We start from the raw sequence: 24208 nt of genomic DNA, 5'->3' as shown, positions 1-24208 counted from the left end.
AAAGCCGGGGTATAAATAGGAATATTATAATTTGTTTAGATCCCTGGGAATAGAAGTCTTCACAGAACCTATAAACTCAGTTTTCCTACTTTTAGGATTGTATTCTGTAAAAAGTAGGGGGGCTGCCCGCATGTCACCTTGGAGGGATCGTGGGCCCTTCCTCTTCTGAGCTCTGAAAGCATTTTGTCTGTATACCTGACGTGGAAGTTAAGATTTATCGCCTTGCAGTGTCACTCTGTGTGCTTGTCGTAATTTACGTACTGTTTTCAAGAGACTGAAAATCCCTTGAAAAACGGGGCCTTTGAGGAACACAAAGGTGTTTTGGATGCAGCAGCGAGCACACTTCTTGGTGAATAGCAGGTGTTTCACTCAGCTGTCTGTTAAGTGGAAGGCAGGTGATGGGCGTGTCTAGCAGGGAAAGGCAGCGTCCCAAGTGTGGGTCCTGGGGGATAAAAAGCAACCTTGGAGTGTGCCTTGAAGCTTCCCAGATTTCTTTTTATAAATCTGGTCGCAAGGGAATTGTGCTGAGACTTCCTCAGAGCTGAAGGCTCTGCTCACTTGCCCACGTGCCTGAGGGACTCTGGGGTGGCCCGTGACATACACCCCGCTCCAAAGAGCCTGACTGCTCTGCGCCTTTAATGCGTTGATTGGTGCCCATGGGTTTGTTTTGACAGGTAAACCAAAACCGCGGCTAAAAAAGAAGAGTAACATCTGTATCCCCGGTAAAAGCCAGCTGATAGATGTGTTTTAAGTTTAATTTGGGGGTACTAATGTTTATAAAAGACAGTGGGTCTGGGACCTGGCTTCTAGCTCCAGGCCTCATGCTTGACCTTGGGCAGGTTATTCTAACTCCTCCTTTTCTAAATCCTCTTAAAATGAAGGATTGGATCAAAGAGTTTAACATTTTTTCTTTTTTGAAAATTCAGTTATTCAATATGATTAAAGCACCAAGTTAAACAACTATAGGAATGTGCATTTATTTTACACAAGTTTATGAAGTGAAAAAACCAAAGTAATGGATCAAGCATTCCATTTGGTTTTGCAACATATCTCATTACCTCTTTAAATAGAATCAGGTCTTGACTGCTGGAGAGAAGGTGTTTGTTAAGGCTTCGTCATAATAGCAGGCTGTCTCAAATATAAAGATCACCAGGAACCTTAAAAGCATTAACCATCCGTTCCATCGCCCTGTGGAGCAGAGGTGTGTTATTATCATTTTACTTTCACAGCTGTGGGTAAATCAAGGCACAGACACATTAAGTTGCTAGTAACTTGGACAAGGTCATGGTCAATCGTAGATAGGGAGAGAACTGTATTTTCTTGTTTTTCCCTCCATGTAGGGGAACTGGATTTTAACCACGTTTTTTTCCTTTTAAATATTCCTCTATTAACATACATAGAGTAAAACCCAATAATAATGTGTCCTGCAGTACAGCAAATTTAGATGTAACTGCATTGGTAAGGGCCCTGGTCTTCTTATCTGGGTTCTTATCTGGGGACTGGGGGTGGCCATTAGGAGCTAACTGCCGTGTGGTCATTTGGGGCTTGCTAAGTGCAGGGAGAGGTCGATTGTTTAGTAATCGTTTTGTTATCTTTATTCCTGCACCTTTATTTATTTAGATAATTCACACTGATTTTCGTTAACCTTGTAGTAACGCAGCTGTATATTTCGTGTGATTTGGTGCTTTGGAACCCACTTATGGTGGAGTTCTATTGTAACCCTAATTTCTCTCCTGTAAAATCTGCACTGGTATCTTTACCTTCTTTTTTTTTGCGGTACACGGGCCTCTCACTGCTACGGCCTCTCCCGCTGCAGAGCGCAGGCTCAGCGGCCATGGCTCACGGGCCCAGCCGCTCCGCGGCATGTGGGTTCCCCCCGGACCGGGGCACGAACCCGCGTCCCCTGCATCGGCAGGCAGACTCTCAACCACTGCACCACCAGGGAAGCCCTCTTTACCTTCTTTTTAAAAAGTTAAGTTTAATTCACACACCATAAGAGTCACCTCTAAAACTGTACAAATCAGTGGTTTTTAGTATATTCACAAAGTTGTACAACCATCACCACTAATTCCAGAACATTTTCATCACTGCAAAAAAAAAAAAAAAAAGGAAAGGAAAGAAGCCCTGCTGCCCTCAGCTGTCCGTCACTCCTTCTCCACTCCCCTCCTCAGCCCCCGACAGCCATGCGTCTGCTTTCGGTCTCTGTGGATTTGCCTGTTCTGCTCTTACATAGAAGTGGAATCGTACAATATGTAGCCTGTGTGTCTGCCTTCTTTTGTTTAGCGTGTTTTCTAGCTTTATCCGTGTTGCTGCGTGACTCAGTACTTCATTCATTCATCCTTTTTATGGTTGAATACTGTTCTTTTTTTACTTTAATCGCACAGAACAGTAGCACTTCCTGAAAGGAGGTGGTCCTCAGGTTTCCTTTTTTCTTATAGCACATCCCCCAATAGAAACTTGCAAGTAATGAGTTTTTAGGGTTCTTCTCAGGGTCTCTATTTTTATTTTAATGTTTTAATTTTATTATTATTATTTTTTCCTTTTTTGCCGCACCGCGCAGCATGTGGGATCTTAGTTCCCCAAGCAGGGATCGAAGCCAGCCGTGCCGCCTGCAATGGAAGCGCGGAGTCTTAACCGCTCGACCACCAGGGAAGTCCCTCCGGGTCTTTCAATAGAATTCCAACTAGGTAGTTTGTAAGGGTTTTGAACTTAAATTCTTCTTTATCAAAGTTCTTTAAGTGTCAGAACTACAGTGGTGTCTGTTACATGCCCCTGAGTATAACTGTGACAGCTGCGTGGTCCTCCCAGCTCTGCAGGGACCAGTTTCTGGTGGAAACGAAACTCTGGCTGAAGATCCTGTTGCCTTTGACTTTGTACTTTCCATCAGGGACCCGGATAAGGTACCATGGGAGGACCCCTGCACAGCCATAGCCTCCTGGAGCCCGAGAGCGTGGGAGCACCTACATTCCCCCCTCCTCTTCCAGGAAGGCCTTTCCCTCCCCCATGTTACAATGAGCGTGGAGGTGGCCTGCAGTACGTTCCCACCATGAAAACACCCGCCACGTTCCTGTTCCTCTAAGTGTTCTTTCAGACGCTGAGGATATTTATCGCAAGATAATTGAATCAAATCATGGCAGCCTGCTATTAAGAAACACTTACCACCAGTATTTACTTCTCTCTTTTATCGCCAGAGACCTTGCATTGTCAGGAACAGTACCAATTGGAATGTGACCTCAGGTCAAGTGCACTGGGAAGATTTATGAAATTACATTTTTTTCTGGCATGACATTTATGTTATGATAGAATTTATTTCTTTGCAAGCATACTGCTGCCTTGAATTTCCTTGACAAAAGAATAATAACAATAAAGAATTGTAGAGTCCCAGATACCTTCTGAAAAGTAGATCAATTTCTATCTACATCAGAAGAACGTACGGTAATGGTGATCTGTTTGTTAATGGTACATGTTAGACTTGACTAGCCTTTGAATGTGGTCAGCAAATACGGTTATCTTTTTCTCTCGTTGAGTAGTCCTTCTGTTATTTCGTTTAAATGGTTTGATTTTCATTCTCTTTCCCTGACCGATGATGATTGATATTTGCTTGGATGACAGAGCACAGCAAACGTCACTAATGAAAGGTGTCACACACCATTGCATCTTTAAGTAAAAGCATGAGTAAAATTTAGGGAAATCTGAGTTAATTAAGAGTAACCAATGCTATACAAAGTTTGCAAATTGATATTTAAAAGTTGAGAGATTTTTGAGCTTTTCTGTGCAAATGAACTCAATGCTCAATGTGCTCTTGACACCAAGATAAACTATGTCAAAAACATTAATACAGAATTGTATGTAGTGTGTGAAGCTTGGAGAACTGAAAAACAATTGTAATTTTGTATTTACAAAATGCTGTATCCTTCTACTGGCAGCCTTGATTTACCAAAATCTTTACCTTTTCTTAAAATTACACTCACTTTTTTAAGTAACACAGATATATCAGATGAAGGAATTGAATTGGATACGTTCTAAGATTCTTTTCAGATGTAAACTTCATTGATTCTTTACAAGCTGTTCGTTTATGGAATTACATAGTAGAGATTCTGAGAAATTGAATAGAGAAATTGAATAAATCAAGTAGATTAAGAACATAATTCACACAAACGTGTGTATGTGATGAGATCGGGCACATTCTGGGTGGTATGGCTGTAGATCAAACTGTGAATATAAGTACAGCTGGCCCTCTGTATGTGCAGGTTCTGCATCCTCGGAGTTAATCAACAGTGGATGGAAAATACTATTCTGTGCTGTAAAGGACTGGAGCATCCTCAGATTTGGTTTCCCTGCGGGTCCTAGAACCAGTCCCCCTCGGATACTGAGGGATGACTGCGGATGTAAAACTGTTCAGTGTCAAGGATGTACAACTTTGATGCCACAGGGCGTTATGTGGTTGAAAACTTAAATCATTTATTATTTACTTGTAACTTCTTTGATATTAGTTTTTACATTTTTTTTTTCAGTCTTCATAGAAGATTATCGTTCTGTAGTTTTCACCTCAGAGGGGGTCTAAGGGCTGATGATTAATCAAATAAAACATTTTTGATCCCAAGATGAGAGTCCCAGTTAAATATGCTACATTATTTATTGAAATGCTGTCTTTTAAATTGCTCTGGTGAGTGTATTTCCTTTTCTCAGGAAGCGAGGGCGCTAATATTCCCTTTGCACCTGCTCTGGGCTGTGTGCTTTTTGGTGCATTCGGTGTCCTCTGATGTCACTGACCCTCCCAGAGGGAAAGTTGAAGTCCTCGCCGTGGAGAGGGGCAGAGACAGTTCTCAGCAGCTGGGGCACTGCCCACCAGTGACGTTTTGGAGGTTTATGGGTCTGTTTTTGGTTTTCATAATGAATTGGGGGAAGGCGACACTTAGTGTTTGGGGCCATGGTGCTGGCTGTCCTGCGTGTTTAAGTCAGTCCCTCACACTGCAGACCTGTTCTCCTGGACATTCATGTAAGTGAAAACCGTGGTGTAATTACTTGAGCCAAGAACCAGCTCCATTTTACAAGTGAACACAAATTATTTTTCCCCCCCAGCTGTAGGGTACTTTGAATTTTATAGGAGTGCATCAACCCAATAAATCAACGGGAGTTTGACCTTTGTTTTGTTCAGAACTTTGTCAAATGTCTTTACCCGTTTGGAAAATCATGTCGCCCCGTAGGTGTGATGGCAGCACCCCATAGGCATTTAAATCTCCACCAGGACACCCCGGCCTGGGTCTGTGATGAAGCTGAGATATTCCCCGTGATTCTCTGTGGGACAGGCTTTGCACAGCTTCGTCTCTGTAAGGCCAACTGGCCCGAGGCAGGGGAACGCAGTCAGACTCACAGGTTGCATCAGACTGAACTTTTCTGGACCACCCAGTTATAGGAACTGACCTGGGGACTTTCCACCCAGCCCAGCCTTCCCGCCTTTCAAGGGGCGGGACTAATGGCCCCAAGACTGATGCGACCTGCACCAGACATTGCCACTGTACTCGAAAAGACCGCCAAATAAGGAATACCCTGCGCCCTCCTGGATTCACCACACCCCTTTCCCTTCTTCCCCTATAAAATCTTGCCCAACCCTCGCCCGGGTGCGACTTCTCTGGCCCCTTTCTCTCGGACCAGTGAACCTCGCCCAGGAGTGTCCCCAAATAAGGCTTGTTTAAGCTCTCCTCCGTTCCTTGGTGCCGTTCCTTACAGTCACGGTTTCTAGAGTGTTTGTACCCTAGCATTTACATATTTTTAAAAAATTGTTACTTTCCATTTATTTTTCTCCTTGTGTTACTATTAAAGCATGTATTATTTTTTTGTGAAATTATGTGTGGAGGTAGATTACGTTAAGAAAGAATTTTCTTTCAGGAGAGTAAAAGTATATATTATCAAAAGGGGGGGCTTTGGAGCTTATAGTATTGAGAATCAGTGTACAATGTGCTTTGAAGCACAAAAAGTGTAGTTTCAAAATAATTCCTGTTCTCGTTGCCTGTCCTTTCAGTCTCCTTTAGATGAGTCCTCAACCCACAAACTGAAGCAGAGCTTTTCCTGACGCTGTGACTACCATCATTTATTTCTCAAAAAAGTCTTACTGTATGAAATAGGGGGAAACAAACGCTCTCCTCTCACGTTAGTTTCTCGTTTGTGGCCTCGGGATTGATATCTTCTGGAGATTTTAACTCAGTTCCTCTTACAGTTGCTGTTTCTGAGAACACAGAGGCATGCTCAGACGTCTCGCCTTTCTGGGAACCAACTGTCTGGCTGCCGCCCGGGAAGAGCACCTTGCCCGCCCTCCTGCAGCTAGAGGCTGCCTGGTGTCTCTGGGCGCTGCTGGCAGCCACCTGGGTGGGTGTCGGGGCCTGGGAAGGACCTGTTGCCTCTGCCCTGGCTGCCTGGTTGAGTAAGGAGGAAGCAACCAGCAAGACGGGGTGATGGGATGGCACCAGCCAGAGGAGCCCAACATCCTAGCTGCCTGCTGGGCAGAGGTTCCTGAAGAGTAAGCAGCAGGTGGGAGATTGGCAGGGACGCCACCAAACCCTCTTCCCGACCCCCAGTGACGCCCGTTTCCTGAAAGTCCCCTTTGCACACATCAGACTTAGCACCCAGATAGCCTGCTGCTTCTTCCAGGCCTGGGGGGGGATAAATGGCAGAGCCCACACTCCTGCATATTAACCGTGCTAAACTGGATTTGGAAGTGATGTAAATGCAAACTTTGAATTCACGTTGTGAGCTGTATGGGCGAAGCGACCTTAACTTTAGCATTTATCCTAACGTTTCCAGTTTTAAGTTGATACCCAGGATGTTACTTGAACACGTTTTGACCTTTAATTATGAAGGGTTTGGGGTTGCCAGTTACTTGGCCGACTGTGATACCTGTGGGGTCTGTACTGATGCTCAGAACAGGAAGACACTGAGTGACTAGGACGTGTCTCACCTGAAGCCCCGTGTTTCCCTCATTGTCTGTGGGGAACTATAGGGTGTGCAGGAGAGCTGGGGGCAGTCACCTTCCGGGATAGCCTGCCCAGTGTGTCGTCACTCTCCAAAAGTGTTTGTTTTAAAGGAGAAAGATGTCTGAGGCTGGTCTGATGTACGGCATCTGACACAGGACCTGGTACCCTGTGGGTGTGCAGTGCTCAGCCCCCATCTGACCAGGGGATAAATAAATGGACCGTTTGGTCCACATGGAGGAACAGAGCCTGTGACGTGGAAAGCCGCGGCTCTGCTCACTCACGGCTGAGTAGCGGCTCATGTCAGCAGAGTTAGATGCTACATGTTTCAGATTGCTAGTCCTCCCCCCAAATTGTTAATTTCCACAAGGAATGAGACGAGAAAGACAAAAGAGTGTATTTACCAGTTATAAATAGATGACTTGGATTTGTAATTTTGTTATTTTTCATTATTTACAATCACATTGGCTAAAGACTCTTCCGGAGTGCGTCTGACCATCTGTCCTGCAGCAGCTGAGCCCAGGGTGGGCGGTGTTATGGCCCTGGTAACACATGCCCCGTGTTCCCTGGTAGGGATCCAGTGCCCCAACATGTGTCCAGTGAACAGGGCCGCACGGAGGCTCTCCCAAGGTGGGAAGGCAGTTTTGGGCTGGGAGGGGAAGGATGTATTTTACTCACTCTAGCAGCTGGCGCTTAGGATGTGGGCAGAGTGTAAGTGGGGCTGTGCCTAGGCATTTGGCACCCAGGACAGGATGTCAGCGCGGTGCCTGTTTAAAAGAGCTTTGTAAATAAGGATTCAAATTTTACCGGCCTCCACTTTTCTTCTATTCTTCCAGAACCTACTTTGTTCTCATTTCTCCTCTAGAAAGAATGTGAAGGGCACACTGCTTTTTACAGACAGGGATGCAGGTCCAGTTGAAACCTGAGGCTCCTGGACCCAGGTCCGCAGCTGTGGATGCTGTCAAGCTAGGCCTCCTCGGGCTTTGCCGTCTCCAGGACAGCGGGGGCGCCCTGCTGGTGGGGTTGGAAGGGGAATCAGTCACCCCCGAGGCTCTGTCGATGCCCAGCTGCCTGTCAACCTCTTGAAATTTGGGTGGCGGAACAGCTCAAGACGTCCTATCTGCAGACCTGCCTTCTCACGGGTCCCCGGGGCCAGCCTCGGTGGGAGCTGGGTCCTGTGATCCTTCCTGTCCAAGCCCTGCCTCAGAGAGGACCCACGCCACACCAAGGGCCTCCCTGAAGTTAAGGGGCTGCAGAGGTGGCTGCAGAGCCTCACCGATTCATAGTAAAGCCTTTGGTCCTGGGGTGAGCAGGATTTGGGGAGGAAGGGCATGGCATGTTCTGCTAGCAGGAAAACACTTTGCCTTTGTAAGAGGTGAAAGGTGGTTCTGGGAATTTTCAGCGTTTAAGGAAGTTCCAAAGTTGTGTGAATATATTGAAGCGATGACTCAGAATTCGCTTCCGCTTTTGACATCAGCCATGTTATTTTCTCCAGTATATCCATCTGGCGCCTCCGGGCTCCAAGGCTCCTTGTGGCCGTGCCGTCTCTGAGATCTTCGGGGGACTTGAGGTCACTTTCATCTTTGTATCCCCAGAACGTAGTACATACCTGACACAGAGCAGGCGCTGTAGAAATCATCATCACGTCTAAATGCGTGGACTGTGTGTTGTATTTCCTGTACTTCATACAGCTCTTTGGAAATATTGGAGCTTTTTATTTGTAAGGTAAAGGCAGCAGTAATGCAGATCTGCCTCTGTTGCCTAGGTAATGTATTTTTACATTGCATGGCGTCGGTGGCATCGCTCTTTCTTGATTTCTTTGTGCTTCTCTGGCTGTTGCTTCTCTCTGAAGAGACAGGTACCTCCTGTCCTGCACACTGTACCTTAGCAGCTCCAGGGCTCCCTCCCTGGGCCTCTTGTTGTCCCATTCTGCACACGCTCCCTGGAGGCACCATCCATCCCTGTGGCTTCACTGCCAAGTGTATGATGATGGCTCCAAAGCCACATCCCTGTGCAGACCTTTCTTGCACTACTAGACTCCTGGGTGTGTGGCACTGGGCGGCCCAAAGCTGAGCTTGTGACTTCCACTCCCAGCCCGTACTCTCCCCATCTACCCAGTCACCTAAGACATGAAAGCCTTCCCACCTCCCTTGTCTGTATCTCCTTATGTGAGACAGGCGGTGCGGTCCTTTTCTGGGCAGGGTTAGGGTGTTAGAAGAAGTAAAAGGAAGAAGAAATTGGAGCTCCAGAATTCTGTAGACCATTGTGACATTTTCTTGAGGTCTCCTCTTGTGAAGTGATTGGTGATATCAGCCTGGATCATGGACCAGCATTTCTGTCCATGAGTTCCATCAACCTCTTAGGGCTCCCATAGCTTCTAAAGGTCTCCTGGAGACCACTGTCCTTGCCTCCATCATGCTGGATGGTTTGCCAGTGTCTGTCCATGCCTTTTCTGCCTAGATCAACTCAGACAGGTATGAGGTTGGTGACTTCTTTTTGTGGCTGACTGAGATCAGAAACCATCTGGTTTCACCTAGTTGAGAGGATCGTCTACCAAATACAAAAATTAGAATGAAAATCTGTGTAATTTTTTTTTTTTTTTTTTTTGCGGTACGCGGGCCCCTCACTGCTGTGGCCTCTTGAGCCTCTAAGTCATTCACTACTATTCTTTGCAGTTGGCCAAACTCGCCTGTGTTTTTGTCACTTTTCATGCAGATTTCAGCAATGTCCCTGACATCACAACTGGCCTGAAAAGGAGTCAGACTGATGGCACGCTGGACCAGGTTTCCCACAGGGAGAAGAAGGAGCAGACCTTCAGGGTAAGATGCTGTCCCAGATCCCAAACAAGGGCCTGGCAGGCAAGTGTTGATTCCCACCTGCACCTGAGGTGGGGAGAAAAAGATGGAGTTCTCCTATCCCTAGGTACAACAGTCAATACAAACATTATTTTTTTTTCTTTAAAGAAAATAGTTTCCTTCTTTATTTGAAGTGAAGTACTAGTAGGAATCCTTGACCCTGGCCCAACCTCCTGCCTGACCTGTGGCATGCCACCAAAGAGTACTGCAAACGTGGCCATTTGTATACTAGGATGGTTTGACAAGGAAAATCTAAGCTCAGGTGTTCTGAGGGTCACATAAAATTACTATTGTATTCATTTACTACATTTATTTTTGGCTGAAGAGAAACTATTTTTGGAACGTTGTCATTTTGTTATAAAATATATAAAACATAAACTTTGCCATTTTCACCACTTTTAAGTGTGCGCTTCATGGCATTAACATTCACGGTATTGTGCAAACCATCACCACTATCCATTTCCAGAACGTTTTCTTCCTGCCAAATAGAAACTCAGTACCCGTTAGACAATAACCACCCATGCATCCCACCCCCTAGCCCCCTGGAAGCCTCTGTTACACTTTCTGTCTCATTTGCCTGTTCTGGTTATGTCATGTGAGTTTTTGTTTTTTTTTTTAACATCTTTATTGGGGTATAATTGCTTTACAATGGTGTGTTAGTTTCTTGTCACGTGAGTTTGATCGTATAATATTTGTCCTTTTGTTCCTGCATAATGTTTTCAAGGTTCATCCATGTGGTAGCATGTATCAAAGCTTTACTCCTTTTATGGCTGAATGATAGTCCATTGTGTATATATATATATATATATATATGTATGTATACACACACACACACACACACACACACACAGTACATTTTGTTTATCCATTCATCTATTGATGGACACGTGGGTTGTTTCCACCGTTTGGCTGTTGTGAGTAACGCTGCAGTGACACTGGCATACAAATATCTGTTTAAAACCTTGTTTTCACTTCTTCTGGGTGTGCCACTCAGAGTGGAATTGCTGGGTCATGTGGTAATTCTATGTTTAGCTTTTTTGAGGAACAGCCCAACTGGCTTGCACAGCCAGCGCTGCGCCGTTTTACGTTCCCACCAGCAGTGCACGAGGGTTCCAGTTTTTTTTTTTTTTTTTTTTTGGCGGTACGCGGGCCTCTCACTGTTGTGGCCTCTCCCGTTGCGGAGCACAGGCTCCGGATGCGCAGGCTCAGCGGCCATGGCTCACGGGCCCAGCCGCTCCGCGGCACGTGGGATCCTCCCGGACCGGGGCACGATCCCACGTCCCCTGCATCGGCAGGCGGACCCTCAACCACTGCGCCACCAGGGAAGCCCCCTTTCCTACATTTTTAACTGTTCTTAGTTAGCTCTTCTTTCAGAAATTGTCTGTCTGACATGATCTTTGTAAGTACACAGTCCAGTTTTAATTGACTTTGAGATTATAACTCTGTTTTATATTTCTTCCTTTTGTCTTAAATACAAAACGAGTGGAGGAAATGTAAACTGTGATGGGTATTTTAAAAAATTTATAGCAGGACCACACCCCAGTTGGGTTTAAACTAATACTCGTAGGAGCCGGTCCTTAGGTGACTGGCCATTGGCCCAGCCCCAGGTGACTGGTGGTGGTGCTCAGTGTGGGATGGGTGGATGGGGTGGGATGGAGCCTGCCAGCTGCAGAGCAGGGTCAAGCGGCCACTGGCACCTGGCCTCACCTCTCTTCTCTGTTTCCCTTTCTTACCCCCTGAATTCCTCCCCCCATTCCCTAGCCACCTCCTCCAAAATCTCTCTTTCCTTTCTTCTCAGTTCCTCATACAAACCAAATACTCAGCTCCTTTCACTGGCCTGGTTATGCCCCCAGGAAGCAATTTCTTTTACTAAACTGCAGTCATCAGCATTTTTAGTCTTTCTGCTCTGTTCTCTCTCTGGTGGGTTATTTACTTGTGGGAACCCAATATTGTAGCTCAAATTCATCATTTTTTTGGAAGCAGTGGATCCTAGAGCATCCAATAGATGCGTTTGGATTGCTTTGTCTTGACTTTTTTAAAAAAGGAGAATGCTAAGGCGACACTCAAGAAGCTAGGCTCTCTATTTAAGGTCAGTGTGGCTGTGCGGCACTGGCGCAGGTGGCAGCTTTGGGGAGATCATTAACGCCATTAGGGATAATGGTTTCCTCTCTGTTACAACGTTTGAGTTCCCCATTAAAATTCTTAAGGAGGAAATTAAATTCTTTTCCAGGTTTTATTTTATGTGAAGATTCAATCAGATAAATCTGCAGGAAGTTACCATGTTGAGGCTATTTCCATTTCTCTTACTTAATGCCTATCATAACTAAACAAAGGTTTTTAAGGTGAACATTGGAGCATCAGTTAGAAATTTAGAAGAGGAGTGAACTGCAGTTCAGCTTGAAATTGGAGCTCTCTGAGCCCTAATTTTCATTGCTAAGATGATTAAAGGAAAAAGCAAAAGGTATCAAGGAACACAGAAGAAAAAAATATTAAAGAATATTAGCATGTCGAGCATTTGCTGTCAGGTTCCTCTCAAGTCTAGGGTAGTTATCAGCTCACCTTTTTCAAATTTGAAGATATCTATCTATAATAATGCATTTCAGTATATTTTAAAAAAATCCTAGCAAATGCCTAGCAGCTACTCGGTTTACATATTCTTTGTTCCTTGGGGAAAAGAGAATCTGTGATCATCAAAAGTGATCGCTGTGATGGATAGTAGTGAAAAGGAAGTTTTGAATTGAAGAGTTAAAAAATAAAATTTCTCTTCTCTCATTATGTTTAGCCTCCTAGAAACAGCAGGTTATATCTAAAAGCAATGCTTTCCTATTTTCCAAACGGTGATTTGGGAGTTTTAGGGTGCCTGTCCAGCGGGTGCTGGTCCTGGGTCTTTCGGGATGGCCCTGGCGCTGTCCCATGGTGCCCACAGGAGGTGGTAACTCCCCAGAGGGGAGACCTGTCTCTGGTTCCTGGGCTTCTCATGCTGGCCCGTCAACCTTCTCAGGGGTCATTAACTTCTTTACACATAAGACCCTGGTTGAACCTGGGCTGTTTGGGGTATTTTTACTAACAATATTCTACACTTGAGAATCAGGAATAATGTCCCTTGAAAATCAAATGCAGCCTGGCTTGAAGACGCACAGCTGTAAGTAGGGCTTTTGACAGCCCCGCAATTTCTGCAAATGGTTCATAATTGATTGCCGCCATTCTCCTCAAGGGTGCCTATTACTGTCACAGCTCTTTGTGTGCCCCTGTCAACCTCTCCGGTTTGGGGATTTTTTTTTTTTTCAATATTGTTAGCAATCAGCTCGCACTACTGCAGTAGTTTGGAGTCTGAAAGGAATAAACAGTTCCTTTGGAGGTGAGGGAGTTGAAGGAGTTTCTGGTTTGTTCTGGGAACTTGAGGTGTGTAAAGCAGTCCCCACAGAAGTGCCGCTTGCTTTGTTTGCCACCCTCTGAGCTGGCTCTGAAGATGTGGCACTTCGTGGTCCTGCCGTCTCCCCGTGTGCCCTAACCTGGCACCTTCCCAGAGCAGGCGGGTTCAGGGCATGGGGTGGAAATCCAGAGCAAGGGGGTGAGCCTTCCCCAACCCCCAGGCTGCCTTGAAGGAAGAGCTTGGTGGCGCTAGGAAGCCCTTGTGAATGTGACTTGAAAGAACAGTTTGGGATTTTTTTCACTGCCTGGGCTGAGAGTGAGAGAGAACGCGTGTCTTACTCATTTCCCAGCAGCCGACTTAGATGGAATCATTTCTCCCAGAGGGTGCAGGTTTCTTTGAACTTTTCCTTTCTACGTACAGCATGTAAGTAAACAAGGGCTTTGATTCTCAGGGATGTGCCTTCTGATCCAAATGTAGGCATGCTTGCGTGGTTTTCTTTTCTCTGTCTTGAAAGTTGATTTCACTCTAAAATGTCTAAAGACTGTTATGCAGACAAGATAAGCCTTTCTTTCCGGAAGGGATCCGGGCAGTAATCTTCAAGCACTCTTTACAGCTCAGGATTAAGAGAATTTCTTTTGGATACTAGTTGTTCTGTGGCACTGTCAACTTTTCCTTCCTCATTCCAAGGTCTCTAAATGGATCTCTGAAATAGTTTGTCCTTTTGAAATAGAAAGGTATCAGAAAGTCCTAGGGAAATTTCAAAGATTTACTCTGTAAAATATGTTTGAAGAGAGAGAAGGATAATTTGAAGACAGTAAACAATTTTATGCTTTGTCAAATTTTCTTGGAGTGTTGTACATACTTGTATTGGGCGTATTGCTGTAAAAGAAAATCCACAAGAGTGAAACCCGTTTTCTGTAAGGTAAGCAGTGTTTTACTTCTCTTATTCCTGTTTAAATATTTTTTTTTCAGCTTTTTAGAAAAATTTTATGTAATCACCTAGGGTAGCTTTGGCAGTGATTATTCTTGCAGTTTGTAGGCGTTGTGTTGATAGAACAGAGAGCACTGAGGATCTGGAGACATATAGCCTTGACAACTGTGTGTTGTGCTATTTGCAGTTTAATCATGTTTAGAATATATTTTGTCCTGCTTATTTTTTCAAGGTAGAAAAAAGGGACATGCACTGATGGTTAGGTTTTGGTACCCGGCATGAACATAACTTGCGTTTAATATTTAATGCCTGCTCACCCACTTAGCTTAACCTTTTGAGTTTTTTGCATGAATTGCTTTTAAGAGCTTGCATCTCTAAGAAGCTACAGGAAAAGAAAAAGATTCGTGGATCGTGTGATTTATTTTTCAGCATTTTTAACTATGTATCTTTCTTGCCTGTCTTTGAGTATCCTGCATTATTTCAGGATCTCTTGGTTGTCAGATGCTTTTGTTAAAAAGTCCAGTGAGAATAGAATTTATTTGTAAATAGTAGTCTTTCTACATGGTTGCTGTTGAATAGATTAGTCATGATCCTTTTTCAAAAACTAAACATACCTATTTCTAAATGTATGCTATCTGACGTAATTCCTATAGGAGTGAACAGAGAGGCTGCATCCTTACAGCAAACCCATTTGTCCCTGAAAGATGATCTGGGGCCTGATGTTCCCCAGTAGTGAGACAATAATCTTTCACAGTGATTCAATTCCGGGTAGCCTTTTCTTGTAGGTAGTGGTATAATAGAAAGAACTCTTGATCTCAGTAGTTGGAAACCTGAATCTGTATCCTGGGCCACCAGGCTTTACCACTGCGTGCCCTGGGGCAAGGTACCTGGTCTTTCTAAGTCTCTGTGTCCTCATCTGTAAGTAAAAATAACAATAGCTCCAAGCCTGTGTAGTGGAGAGGATCGTGGATGACTAGAAGCCCAGACATGAGAGATTGATTATTAGGTGAGCAGTAACCCCGCTTCCCGACGTGGCTCAGACATTTGCACGTTTTGAATGCTTTCCCACTCTGCTCACCTAATGCACGACTCAGCCACAAGGCTGCCTACCCAGTCTTCTTGAAGTTAGTGTCTGTGGTCAAATCCTGCTGAGCTGTCCCCTGAGATAAAAAAGAATTGGAAGCTGAGGGCCTTGGCCATGGAGTCCTCTTAGCTCTTTGTCATCTGCATGGAGACAAAGCCTGCCCATCTTTTAGCTTATTTTTCTTAGGTAGACTGTTGTGAGTTGATGACCTTTTCTAAAGGGCTGTTCAAATGACTGAATAAAAGCAGTGTACGTTAGGTTTGCCTTTATCCTTAGCAGGATAAAGAGATGTGAATGAGAGATGCTTAGGAGGTCTTGCAGACTCTTCGCCTTTTGGAAGAGAGGCATCACTTCAGGGCAGAGAGAGTCACCAAGGGCACAGAAGGACGCAGGCTGGGACGGATCAAAGTAGAACTGAGTTCCGCATTAGCTCTCCAATGCACTGTTCTACATTTCTAGCACCCTGCTTCCTTTCGGAAGGGACTTGGGGGCAAGTTGGTGAACTTGTTTGAAATGTCTGGGATTCATTTTCATTGGCGTCTGAAAGGCCATTTGGTCTCTTTGTAGTTTGCTGGATTTTAAAAAAAATTTCCCGTTTTCCTAGCTTCAGGGTGTTAGCCCCCTGTTCTTGGTCCGTCCTTGATCGTTAGGGCCTGATGTGCCGGGGAGATGCCAAGTCTTTGCTGGAGTGAAAGGAAGGGGCATCACTGCCCTCTTTGTGGCCAAGGATTATTTATACACTCTGTCCCACAGGCTTCGATGCCACTCACAGTGTCAGATGAGGGAAGGAAAGAAAGAAGGAAAACCAAATCTCAGCGCCGGGCGTGGGCGGGCCTGTTGCGAGTGGAGGTGTGGGGTGCCTCACGCCCTGCAGCGGGAAGACGCCGAGTGGGTGGCTTCCTGGCCGCAGCCTGGGACAGGAGGACGTGCCCAGTGGAGGAGGGGACACGGTGGCAGGGGGAAGAAATCTCACCGGTGCTGGCCCCTCTCTCCACTTCCTCTCACAGCCCCTACCCCCATCGACGTGGCTGTGGTCCTAAAGGGGTCTGCGTTAGGCCCGGTGTGTCCGTGGACAGGGCACACCGGCCAGTGGAAGGGAGCTGTCACTGCTGGCTGAGAGCTGTGGGCCACCTGGGGCCGGAGACCCAGAAGCTGCCCCCAGCTGGGTGATGCCTGACGAGGGCCCAAAGGCCTGAACCTCTGTCTTGGGGGCTCCTAGAGCTCCGGCGCGGGGCTGGCTCGCCCAAGGGGCGGGGCCCTGCGCTCACGTGGGATGTGCCCGTGGGCAGGCAGCAGGGGCGGGGAGCCCGGTGGCACAGGTCTCTGCTCGGGGAGGCCTGGGGCCGCCGCGCCCCCTGCTCTCCGGCTGCACCTGTGAGGTGGGGACCCCAGCACCCGAGAGCTCACTCAGCCACCTTCCCTTTGTGCCCCGGTGGCGGGGCTTTCCTGTGAACTCGCTGGCTCCATGTCCCTCTGGCCTCTTCCTTCACTCTGCCCTCCGTTGTCCCCAGCCCTCTGCTTCCCCGGCCTCCGTCCCCTGCTCTCTCGCTCTCCTCCAGGCACTCCCTTTCCATCCTGTTTTTCTGGGCAAAGGAAAACGTTGTCATGGCGAGGCATCTGCAGAGTCAAACAGTGGAGGAGAAGAGCCCCCCCTCCCCCCCCCCCCCGCCCCGCCCCGAGTGGCAGAGTGGCAGCGGCGGGAGTCACCGCGGGCGGCTGTGCCGTCGGGGCCCGGCAGCTGGACGGACGCGCTCTGGCTCTGCTTGCTGACGTGGTGAGCGCAGCCCCCTCCTCACGCCGCGGGGCGCTGAGGCCAAGCGGGGCCCAGAGCGAAGGCCACCCAGGGTGGACCCTGACCACAGAGATGCTGCAGGGCCAGGCCAGGTCTTAACCGGATGACCGACCCGCCACACTTAACTTCTGATGCGGGCCCCTCCCTCCTCTTCCTCCCCTTTGGAACAGCGGGGAGTGTGGTTTCGCTCCTGTCCTCTCTGGGATGCGACCGCAGAGGGATGTGCTGGTCCTTTGCAAGGTGCCGGCCACCCGCACCTCGGGGCTGGACAGGGGCCTCGGCCTGCTCCTTGAGACCTCGCCTGCGGTGCCGGCGCTTGGACTAGTCCAGGAGGGGGCTGGGCCGTGAGCTCCCTGTGCTCTGTGCTGGCTGAGGAGTGGCTGCGTGCTCTTGGATACGGTCGTGGGGGAGAGGTCGCGGCCTCCATCTATCCCCCATCCTCATCCTCTTCGGCGTTCAGCCTTCTATTTCTCCATCTTTCTTTCTGGGCCTCCTGGGTTGGACATAGAGAGTTACAGAGACTTGAGTATAGCTTTGCTTTTTTGGAGGAGAAGAAAGCAGGGAGTCTGAGTTTCTCAGGCCGAACCCTAACCTCAGTAAACGCCGTTTGCAGGCTCTTGTGTATGCTCAGGGGAAGCCTCCTGGACGGCAGGTGGCCTCAGAGGAAGGACATGTGGGATTTTGCTCCAGGTCTCACAAGGAAGTCCCTTTGTCCTTGGATAAGTCATCACACATCTGTGTCTGTGCAGCTGGGGGTTGGGTCTGTCCATCTTGGCGGCCCGTCCTGGCTCCGAGCGTCTGTGGACGCTCAGAAAGTTGCTCAGATGCCTACGTAAAAAGTCACTCACGGGCTTCCCTGGTGGCGCAGTGGTTGAGAGTCCGCCTGCCGATGCAGGGGACATGGGTTCGTGCCCCGGTGTGGGAAGATCCCACATGCCGCGGAGCGGCTGGGCCCGTGAGCCATGGCCGCTTGGCCTGAGCGTCCGGAGCCTGTGTTCCACAACGGGAGAGGCCATGACAGTGAGAGGCCCACATACCGCAAAAAAAAAAAAGTCACCCACGATTCCAGGGAGCTCATTGATCTTATGATGTTTATCCGTGGATTCCCCCTTAGGAATTGATGAACTCTGGGTTCAGAATTCTGACTGGGAGTGAACATCTGAATCCTCTAGCTTCTGTCTTGACTTAATATTATGGACATGACAGAATCAGATATCAAGTACCCACAATAAGAAAAGCACTGCGTGACATTTCAACTTTGTTTTCCTCTTCAGGTCTACTTGGTTGGGTGGGGTTGGCTATCAGTGCTTGATTCTTTTAACGTGCTAGGAGATCGAGGGCCATCAGATACATAACAACCCCTCCCTAGATGGCAAAACACTGCTAAGCTGAGACAAGGAGGCCATGTTGGTGGTGGTGGGCAGACATCCCTAGATGGTTGACACCAACTGTAACAGCGTGTGCTGCTGTCAGAGCATTCCAGAAAGTTTTATTTTCTGTAATTAGTGAAAAAGAAGTGACGTGGGGGGGTGACACGAGTTTACATTTTGATTCCAAAGCAAAATTGTGGAAAACTCATTTTTGTAAAATGAGCCGCCGTCTGAGGACCAGGAGGGGTGGTCTACATGCTCAGTCTGGAGGTGACCAGGCAGCCCCTGTGTCTCTCTTCTGAGAGCATCACCCCGGCCGCTTCCACATCAGCAGGTGAGCTGAGTCTTAGCTGCTGCTCACTCCGTCCCTTTCTTTGGAAGGATTTACAGCCATGGTTACAGTCTAATTCTGGCTGGCCACTGCTTGGGCACCAGGAATCTTTATCCATCTTATCTGTAGTGTCTGCCAAGAATGGGGGTAGCATCACACTGCCTGTTCATTCCTTTACTAAAATCTCCTTCACAAAGGTGCTGTCAGCTGTTAGCCGTTGTTGAGAGCTCTGAGTTAGTCCTTTCAGCTTTCTGTGTACGTAGAGACGGCAGTCGAACGAACCCTCTGATTGTGCTGGGTCAGTGAAGGTGTACTTGAGCCTGAGTGCTTTTTTGTGATTTTCATTACTCATGGCAGATTCTCACCTTTTGATAATGTCCCAGCCCCACGGGGTAGCCACTTTCACTTTTAAAAAGAAAAAAAAATTATGAGAAGTTGTTCCGAGTCATTTGGCAATTCCCCCGTGCTCTCCTCTTTGAGTAGATTTCTGGGCCACCCTCCTTGGGGCTGGGCGGCTGGTGGAGGGTATCTGGGGAGACGGGGGACTCTGCCCGGGAGCCCTTCACACAAGCAGGCGTTAGTGTTTTCACCCAGATTCCGGCTTCCAACTGCTGAGAGTAAGGAAAGGATTATTAGTTTTGTAAATCGGTCTCCTTTTTTTTTTTTTTTTTTTTGCGGTACGCGGGCCTCTCGCTGTTGTGGCCTCTCCCGTTGGAGAGCACAGGCTCCGGACACGCAGGCTCAGTGGCCATGGCTCATGGGCCCAGCCGCTCCGCGGCATGTGGGATCCTCCTGGACCAGGGCTCGAACCTGCATCCCCTGCATCGGCAGGCGGACTCTCAACCACTGCGCCACCAGGGAAGCCCCTCCTGCGGTTCTTGATAATAGCATGAAGAACAGGACAACAGAAACTGTTATTTGCCGCGTAAGTTGTTAGCATTAGGGGAAACTGACGGAAAGATAATACAGGAACTCTCTGTCCTTTACGACTCTTCTGTAAGTCTCATATTATTTCAAAATAAAAAATGTTTTTAAATGGCCAAGAAAAATGTATTTGTCACTAACATGGGAGCCTGGAGAAAATGGGAGGTGTGTTTTCACAGGCACCCCCCGGTTCTTTTCTCCGCTTCATTCTTTTGCTTGTCGCCACCTCCTTCTCTCTTATTTTGTTGGTTCAGCCCCCAGTGCCCCCCTCGCCCCCGTGGCTCACCTTCCCTCACGCTCTCAGATCCTTGGCTGCCACCTAAGTTCTCGTGTTTTCAGAAAACGGGTCTCAGATGAGGAAGCTCTTCCATGTGCAACTGCTTAGGAAGTCCCCGCCTGGCACTGGCACGGGCTGGGGGTTTCGTTCTAAGTGCTTAGAAGCCACAAGTGTCACATAGCTTGAGGAGTCCTGCCGTCTTCCACCTCTCAAACTGCTTTGAGCTGGCTTTGGAATGTTCTAGAATCCATTCCCTTCTCGGTTCATACAGTCACAAGATAAAGGGTAGTCAGATGAGAAGCCTGGCCCGGCCCCATGGCCTGGGGGTTCCAGGCATCAGGATGGGCCCTGGCATGCTCTGCTCTCCCCTCAGTAGCCTTGCGAGATCTTGTATGTCGTGCTTTTACAGATGAGTTTCCAAGATGGAAAGGCTGATTATCCAACCAGTAACTTCAGGTGAGATTTAAAAACAGTCTTCTATGTCTGAGGCTTTAAAAAAAAAAAAAAGATGTTTTTGTTTGTTTTTTTATTGAAGTGTAGTTGACTTACAATGCTCTGTTAGTTTCAGGTGTAAAGCAAAGTGATTCTTATGCAAAAAAGTTGTAAATTTACATTGTGTCATGGTCACATTGTCTCTGATGTATTTCAGTTTTACTTGAGGGTATGTCTGTCTGTGCACCCCTTCCCTAGGTCATCACCTGTTCTCCTAACCCCAGGGAAGCATGGCTTTGGTTACTTTGTATTTATTGGTTTGTTATTTTCTAGAAGCTTGATCAGAATTGCCAAACCATTTATTGAAAATGGTTGTTGTCCTAGTTTAAGTGTTATTACTTCCTTTCTGTTATTTAGTTAATGTTAAATTTTAGAGATGGGTTGGTGGTAAAGTCTCAGATAAATGTGTATGATGTGGGCACTTTTCGTATGAGGTGATTATTTTGAGGACCCCCCCCCCCCCCACCGCTCAGTAAGAAGCAATCCAGAGTAATGTAACAGACTGGACTATCACATTGCTGAAATCCAGCAAAAAAATTTAACTAAAACCACAAGTCAGGGGCCACGCAGGTTGTACCTGTGCTCACTCAAGGCAGATAGGTAGTGCTTGGCAATACCCACACCCAATTAAGGCTGTCAGGATTTTAACAAATAATTTGATATTTTTCATATTGTTATGATTTTTTTTCTCCCCAAAGCTGCAATTTTTTTTGAAACCAAATTCCAAATGTTACTTTCAGCTGAATATTGGAACTGAAAATCCAGGCCTTTTTATGCACGAAGTGGGTGTGGTGTGTTTCAGACAAATCATAGCACCTGGACCCTTTGTCCCTAACCCCGTGGCAGTCTTCATAAGTGACTGTGTGGCGTCCTGGTCCATGAAACCTTGTGGAGCAGAACTCACTGGAAGTCAGTGTAACTGTGAAGCTGTCCCAAAGGTACCAGCCTCGAAAGGGCATGGGGAGGAGGGTGGGCTGCCGTCTTCCTGAAGCTGCAGCGGGGGCCCCATGTGCTGATCTGTCTAGGTGGCCACCTCGGTTTGCTGGGCATCCATGACAGCTCTGCTTCTCAGTGGCAGCTAGAGATTATAAATGGTAACGTTGAAATGCTCAGGGAAGTTCTTTAAGAATTTGTAATTTGCACCAAATTCAGGCGGGGAAAATGGCTCCCTGCATGACCCCAAGTCAGAGCGTGTGCCCGTCTACCTGTCCCAGTGAGGGCAGCCATGGCTTGGTTTCTTCTGGAGAGTGGTTACGGGGTAGAGGCAAGAGTGCTGCCTGTTTTGTGCCTCCTTCCTTAGGGGTTGAGCATTGCTGTTGACTCTGATCATCCCCACGGCCAAGGCTATTCCAAACCGCACATTTGCAGTTCACATTAGGAGGGTGAGATACGTAAGAAAAATAAGAGGATTCACTAGAAGGGTTTCATCCCCTGCTGTCCTAATTTGAAGAGTAGAGGTTTACCGCTTAACTTGCTGGACCAGGCAGGAGGTGGCCCTGGGTGTCGGGAGCCTCGCTCACTCTCACTGGTTAGTGGACTTCAGGAAAATCACCTCACCTTCTGAGGCCCTTATATCCTTACTCACTAAAAAAGAATGGGATTATATTGCCATGACAGTTCCATGGAAGTGAAAGGACTTTGCAAGCTGCCCGTAGCCTGTGATGCTCAGCCCTTAGCGTGCACTGTGAATTTTATATACAGCATCTCATGAAAACCCCATTTTCTCCCCAGCAGCCCTACTGAGTAGATACCACGAGCCCCTTTTAGTGTGAGAGAACTGAGATGGGAGAAGCTAGCTGATGGTCCGGTCAGTGGTGGGGCAGCGTTCACAGCCAGCTCTGCTGGATGCGAACGTCCATTCTTTCCACTCCACCCATCTGACCAGTGGAGAATGTGCTGATTATAGAGGAAGGGAGAGACCAGGTACACAACGGTGCATTTAAATACCAGAGACATGTACTTGACTTTAAGGCAGAGCAACTCTGTTTGTCAGTTGCGGGTATGATGTTAGAAATCCGGACACAACTTTTTGATTCTTTAGCTTAATTTACAGACGTGGTTAAGCAGTGTACATGTGCTATTTTGCTGTTGTTTTGTTTCTGTTTGTTTCGTTTTGGCCTTTAAAGAATCTATTTCATAGAGCTATAATGAAATTTGTGGAGTTGTTATGGTCAACAAATTTGAAATCTGTTGCAGAAAAGTTCTCAAGTCCCAGACTACCAAGGACTAATATCTGATAGTTGCATCTGACTAGTGATTAGTTTGATAATTTGGAGTGTAGTTTTGTACTAGGTGCAGGCCATATGTGAATATTTTCACCTCCAACTTGTTTTTCAATAGATAAAATTCATGTTTTAAAATCTGTCACTATATAATAACCTTAACATTAAAATAATACAGTATAACTAGTAGATACTGGTCTTTTAAAAAAAAACATTTAAAACTGTATCTTGGGGGTACACAAAAGTACAGCGATACTGGAGAAGACCACTTATATCTGAACAGAATTGCTCTTCTCTCCCGGAGCTGGTTGGGTGTCTTCTTCCTGGATCTTCAGTGCATTGGTAGCTGAGAGTCCCACCCTGGGTATATCTGCATAGAGCAGAGGGTCTAGTAATATTGAATTATAATTTTTGTCAGTAATGCCTAGAGAACATTTCTTCATAAATTTATAACTTTCCTGATCTGAACATACCTTTTAATGTTGGGTTTTCCATGGGAGCTCACTCCTTGTAGGATTTATGTAGACACCCCCCCAAAAAAATCCCATCACCTAAGGGTTAAAGAAAACACTTGATTTGTATTTGTTTTAACATCTTTATTGGAGTATAATTGCTTTACAATGGTGTGTTAGTTTCTGCTTTATAACAAAGTGAGTCAGTTATACATATGTTCCCATATCTCTTCCCTCTTGCGTCTCCCTCCCTCCCACCATCCCTATCCCACCCCTCTAGGTGGTCACAAAGCACCGAGCTGATCTCCCTGTGCTATGTGGCTGCTTCCCACTAGCTATCTCTTTTACATTTGGTAGTGTATATATGTCCATGCCACTCTCTCACTTTGTCACAGCTTATCCTTGCCCCTCCCCATATCCTCAAGTCCATTCTCCAGTGGGTCTGTGTCTTTATTCCCATCTTACCCCTAGGTTCTTCATGACCTTTTTTTTTTTTCTTAGATTCCATATATATATGTGTTAGCATACGGTATTTGTTTTTCTCTTTCTGACTTACCTCGCTCTGTATGACAGACTCTAGGTCCATCTACCTCACTACAAATAACTCAATTTCGTTTCGTTTTATGGCTGAGTAATATTCCATTGTATATATGTGCCACATCTTCTTTATCCATTCATCTGATGATGGACACTTAGGTTGCTTCCATCTCCTGGCTATTGTAAATAGAGCTGCAATGAACATTGTGGTACATGACTCTTTTTGAATTATGGTTTTCTCAGGGTATATGCCCAGTAGTAGGATTGCTGGGTCGTATGGTAGTTCTATTTGTAGTTTTTTAAGGAACCTCCGTACTGTTCTCCATAGTGGCTGCATCAGTTTACATTCCCACCAGCAGTGCAAGAGTGTTCCCTTTTCTCGACACCCTCTCCAGCACTTACTGTTTCTAGATTTTTTGATGATGGCCATTCTGACCGGTGTGAGATGATATCTCATTGTAGTTTTGATTTGCATTTCTCTAATGATTAATGATGTTGAGCATTCTTTCATGTGTTTGTTGGCAGTCTGTATATCTTCTTTGGAGAAATGTCTATTTAGGTCTTCTGCCCACTTTTGGATTGGGTTGTTTGTTTTTTTGT

At 46.6% G+C, this 24208-nt stretch overlaps 1 protein-coding gene across 2 annotated transcripts in view; it reads left to right on the top strand.

The window, feature by feature from the left end:
- The window catches only part of TIAM2 (TIAM Rac1 associated GEF 2), a 357519-nt gene that overhangs the window by 304029 nt on the left and 29282 nt on the right, over nt 1-24208 (top strand). For both annotated transcript variants that reach the window (XM_065888960.1, XM_065888961.1), the window contains one exon: nt 9684-9787. In XM_065888960.1, coding sequence (XP_065745032.1) covers nt 9684-9787 — 104 coding nt within the window. The remainder of the gene's footprint in view (nt 1-9683; nt 9788-24208) is intronic.

The sequence above is a fragment of the Phocoena phocoena genome, chromosome 12 (genome assembly GCF_963924675.1).
Source record: "Phocoena phocoena chromosome 12, mPhoPho1.1, whole genome shotgun sequence".
NCBI lineage: Eukaryota > Metazoa > Chordata > Mammalia > Artiodactyla > Phocoenidae > Phocoena > Phocoena phocoena.
The sequence above is the reverse complement of the archived record's forward strand: the minus strand, read 5'-3'. Positions and strand labels throughout refer to the sequence as shown.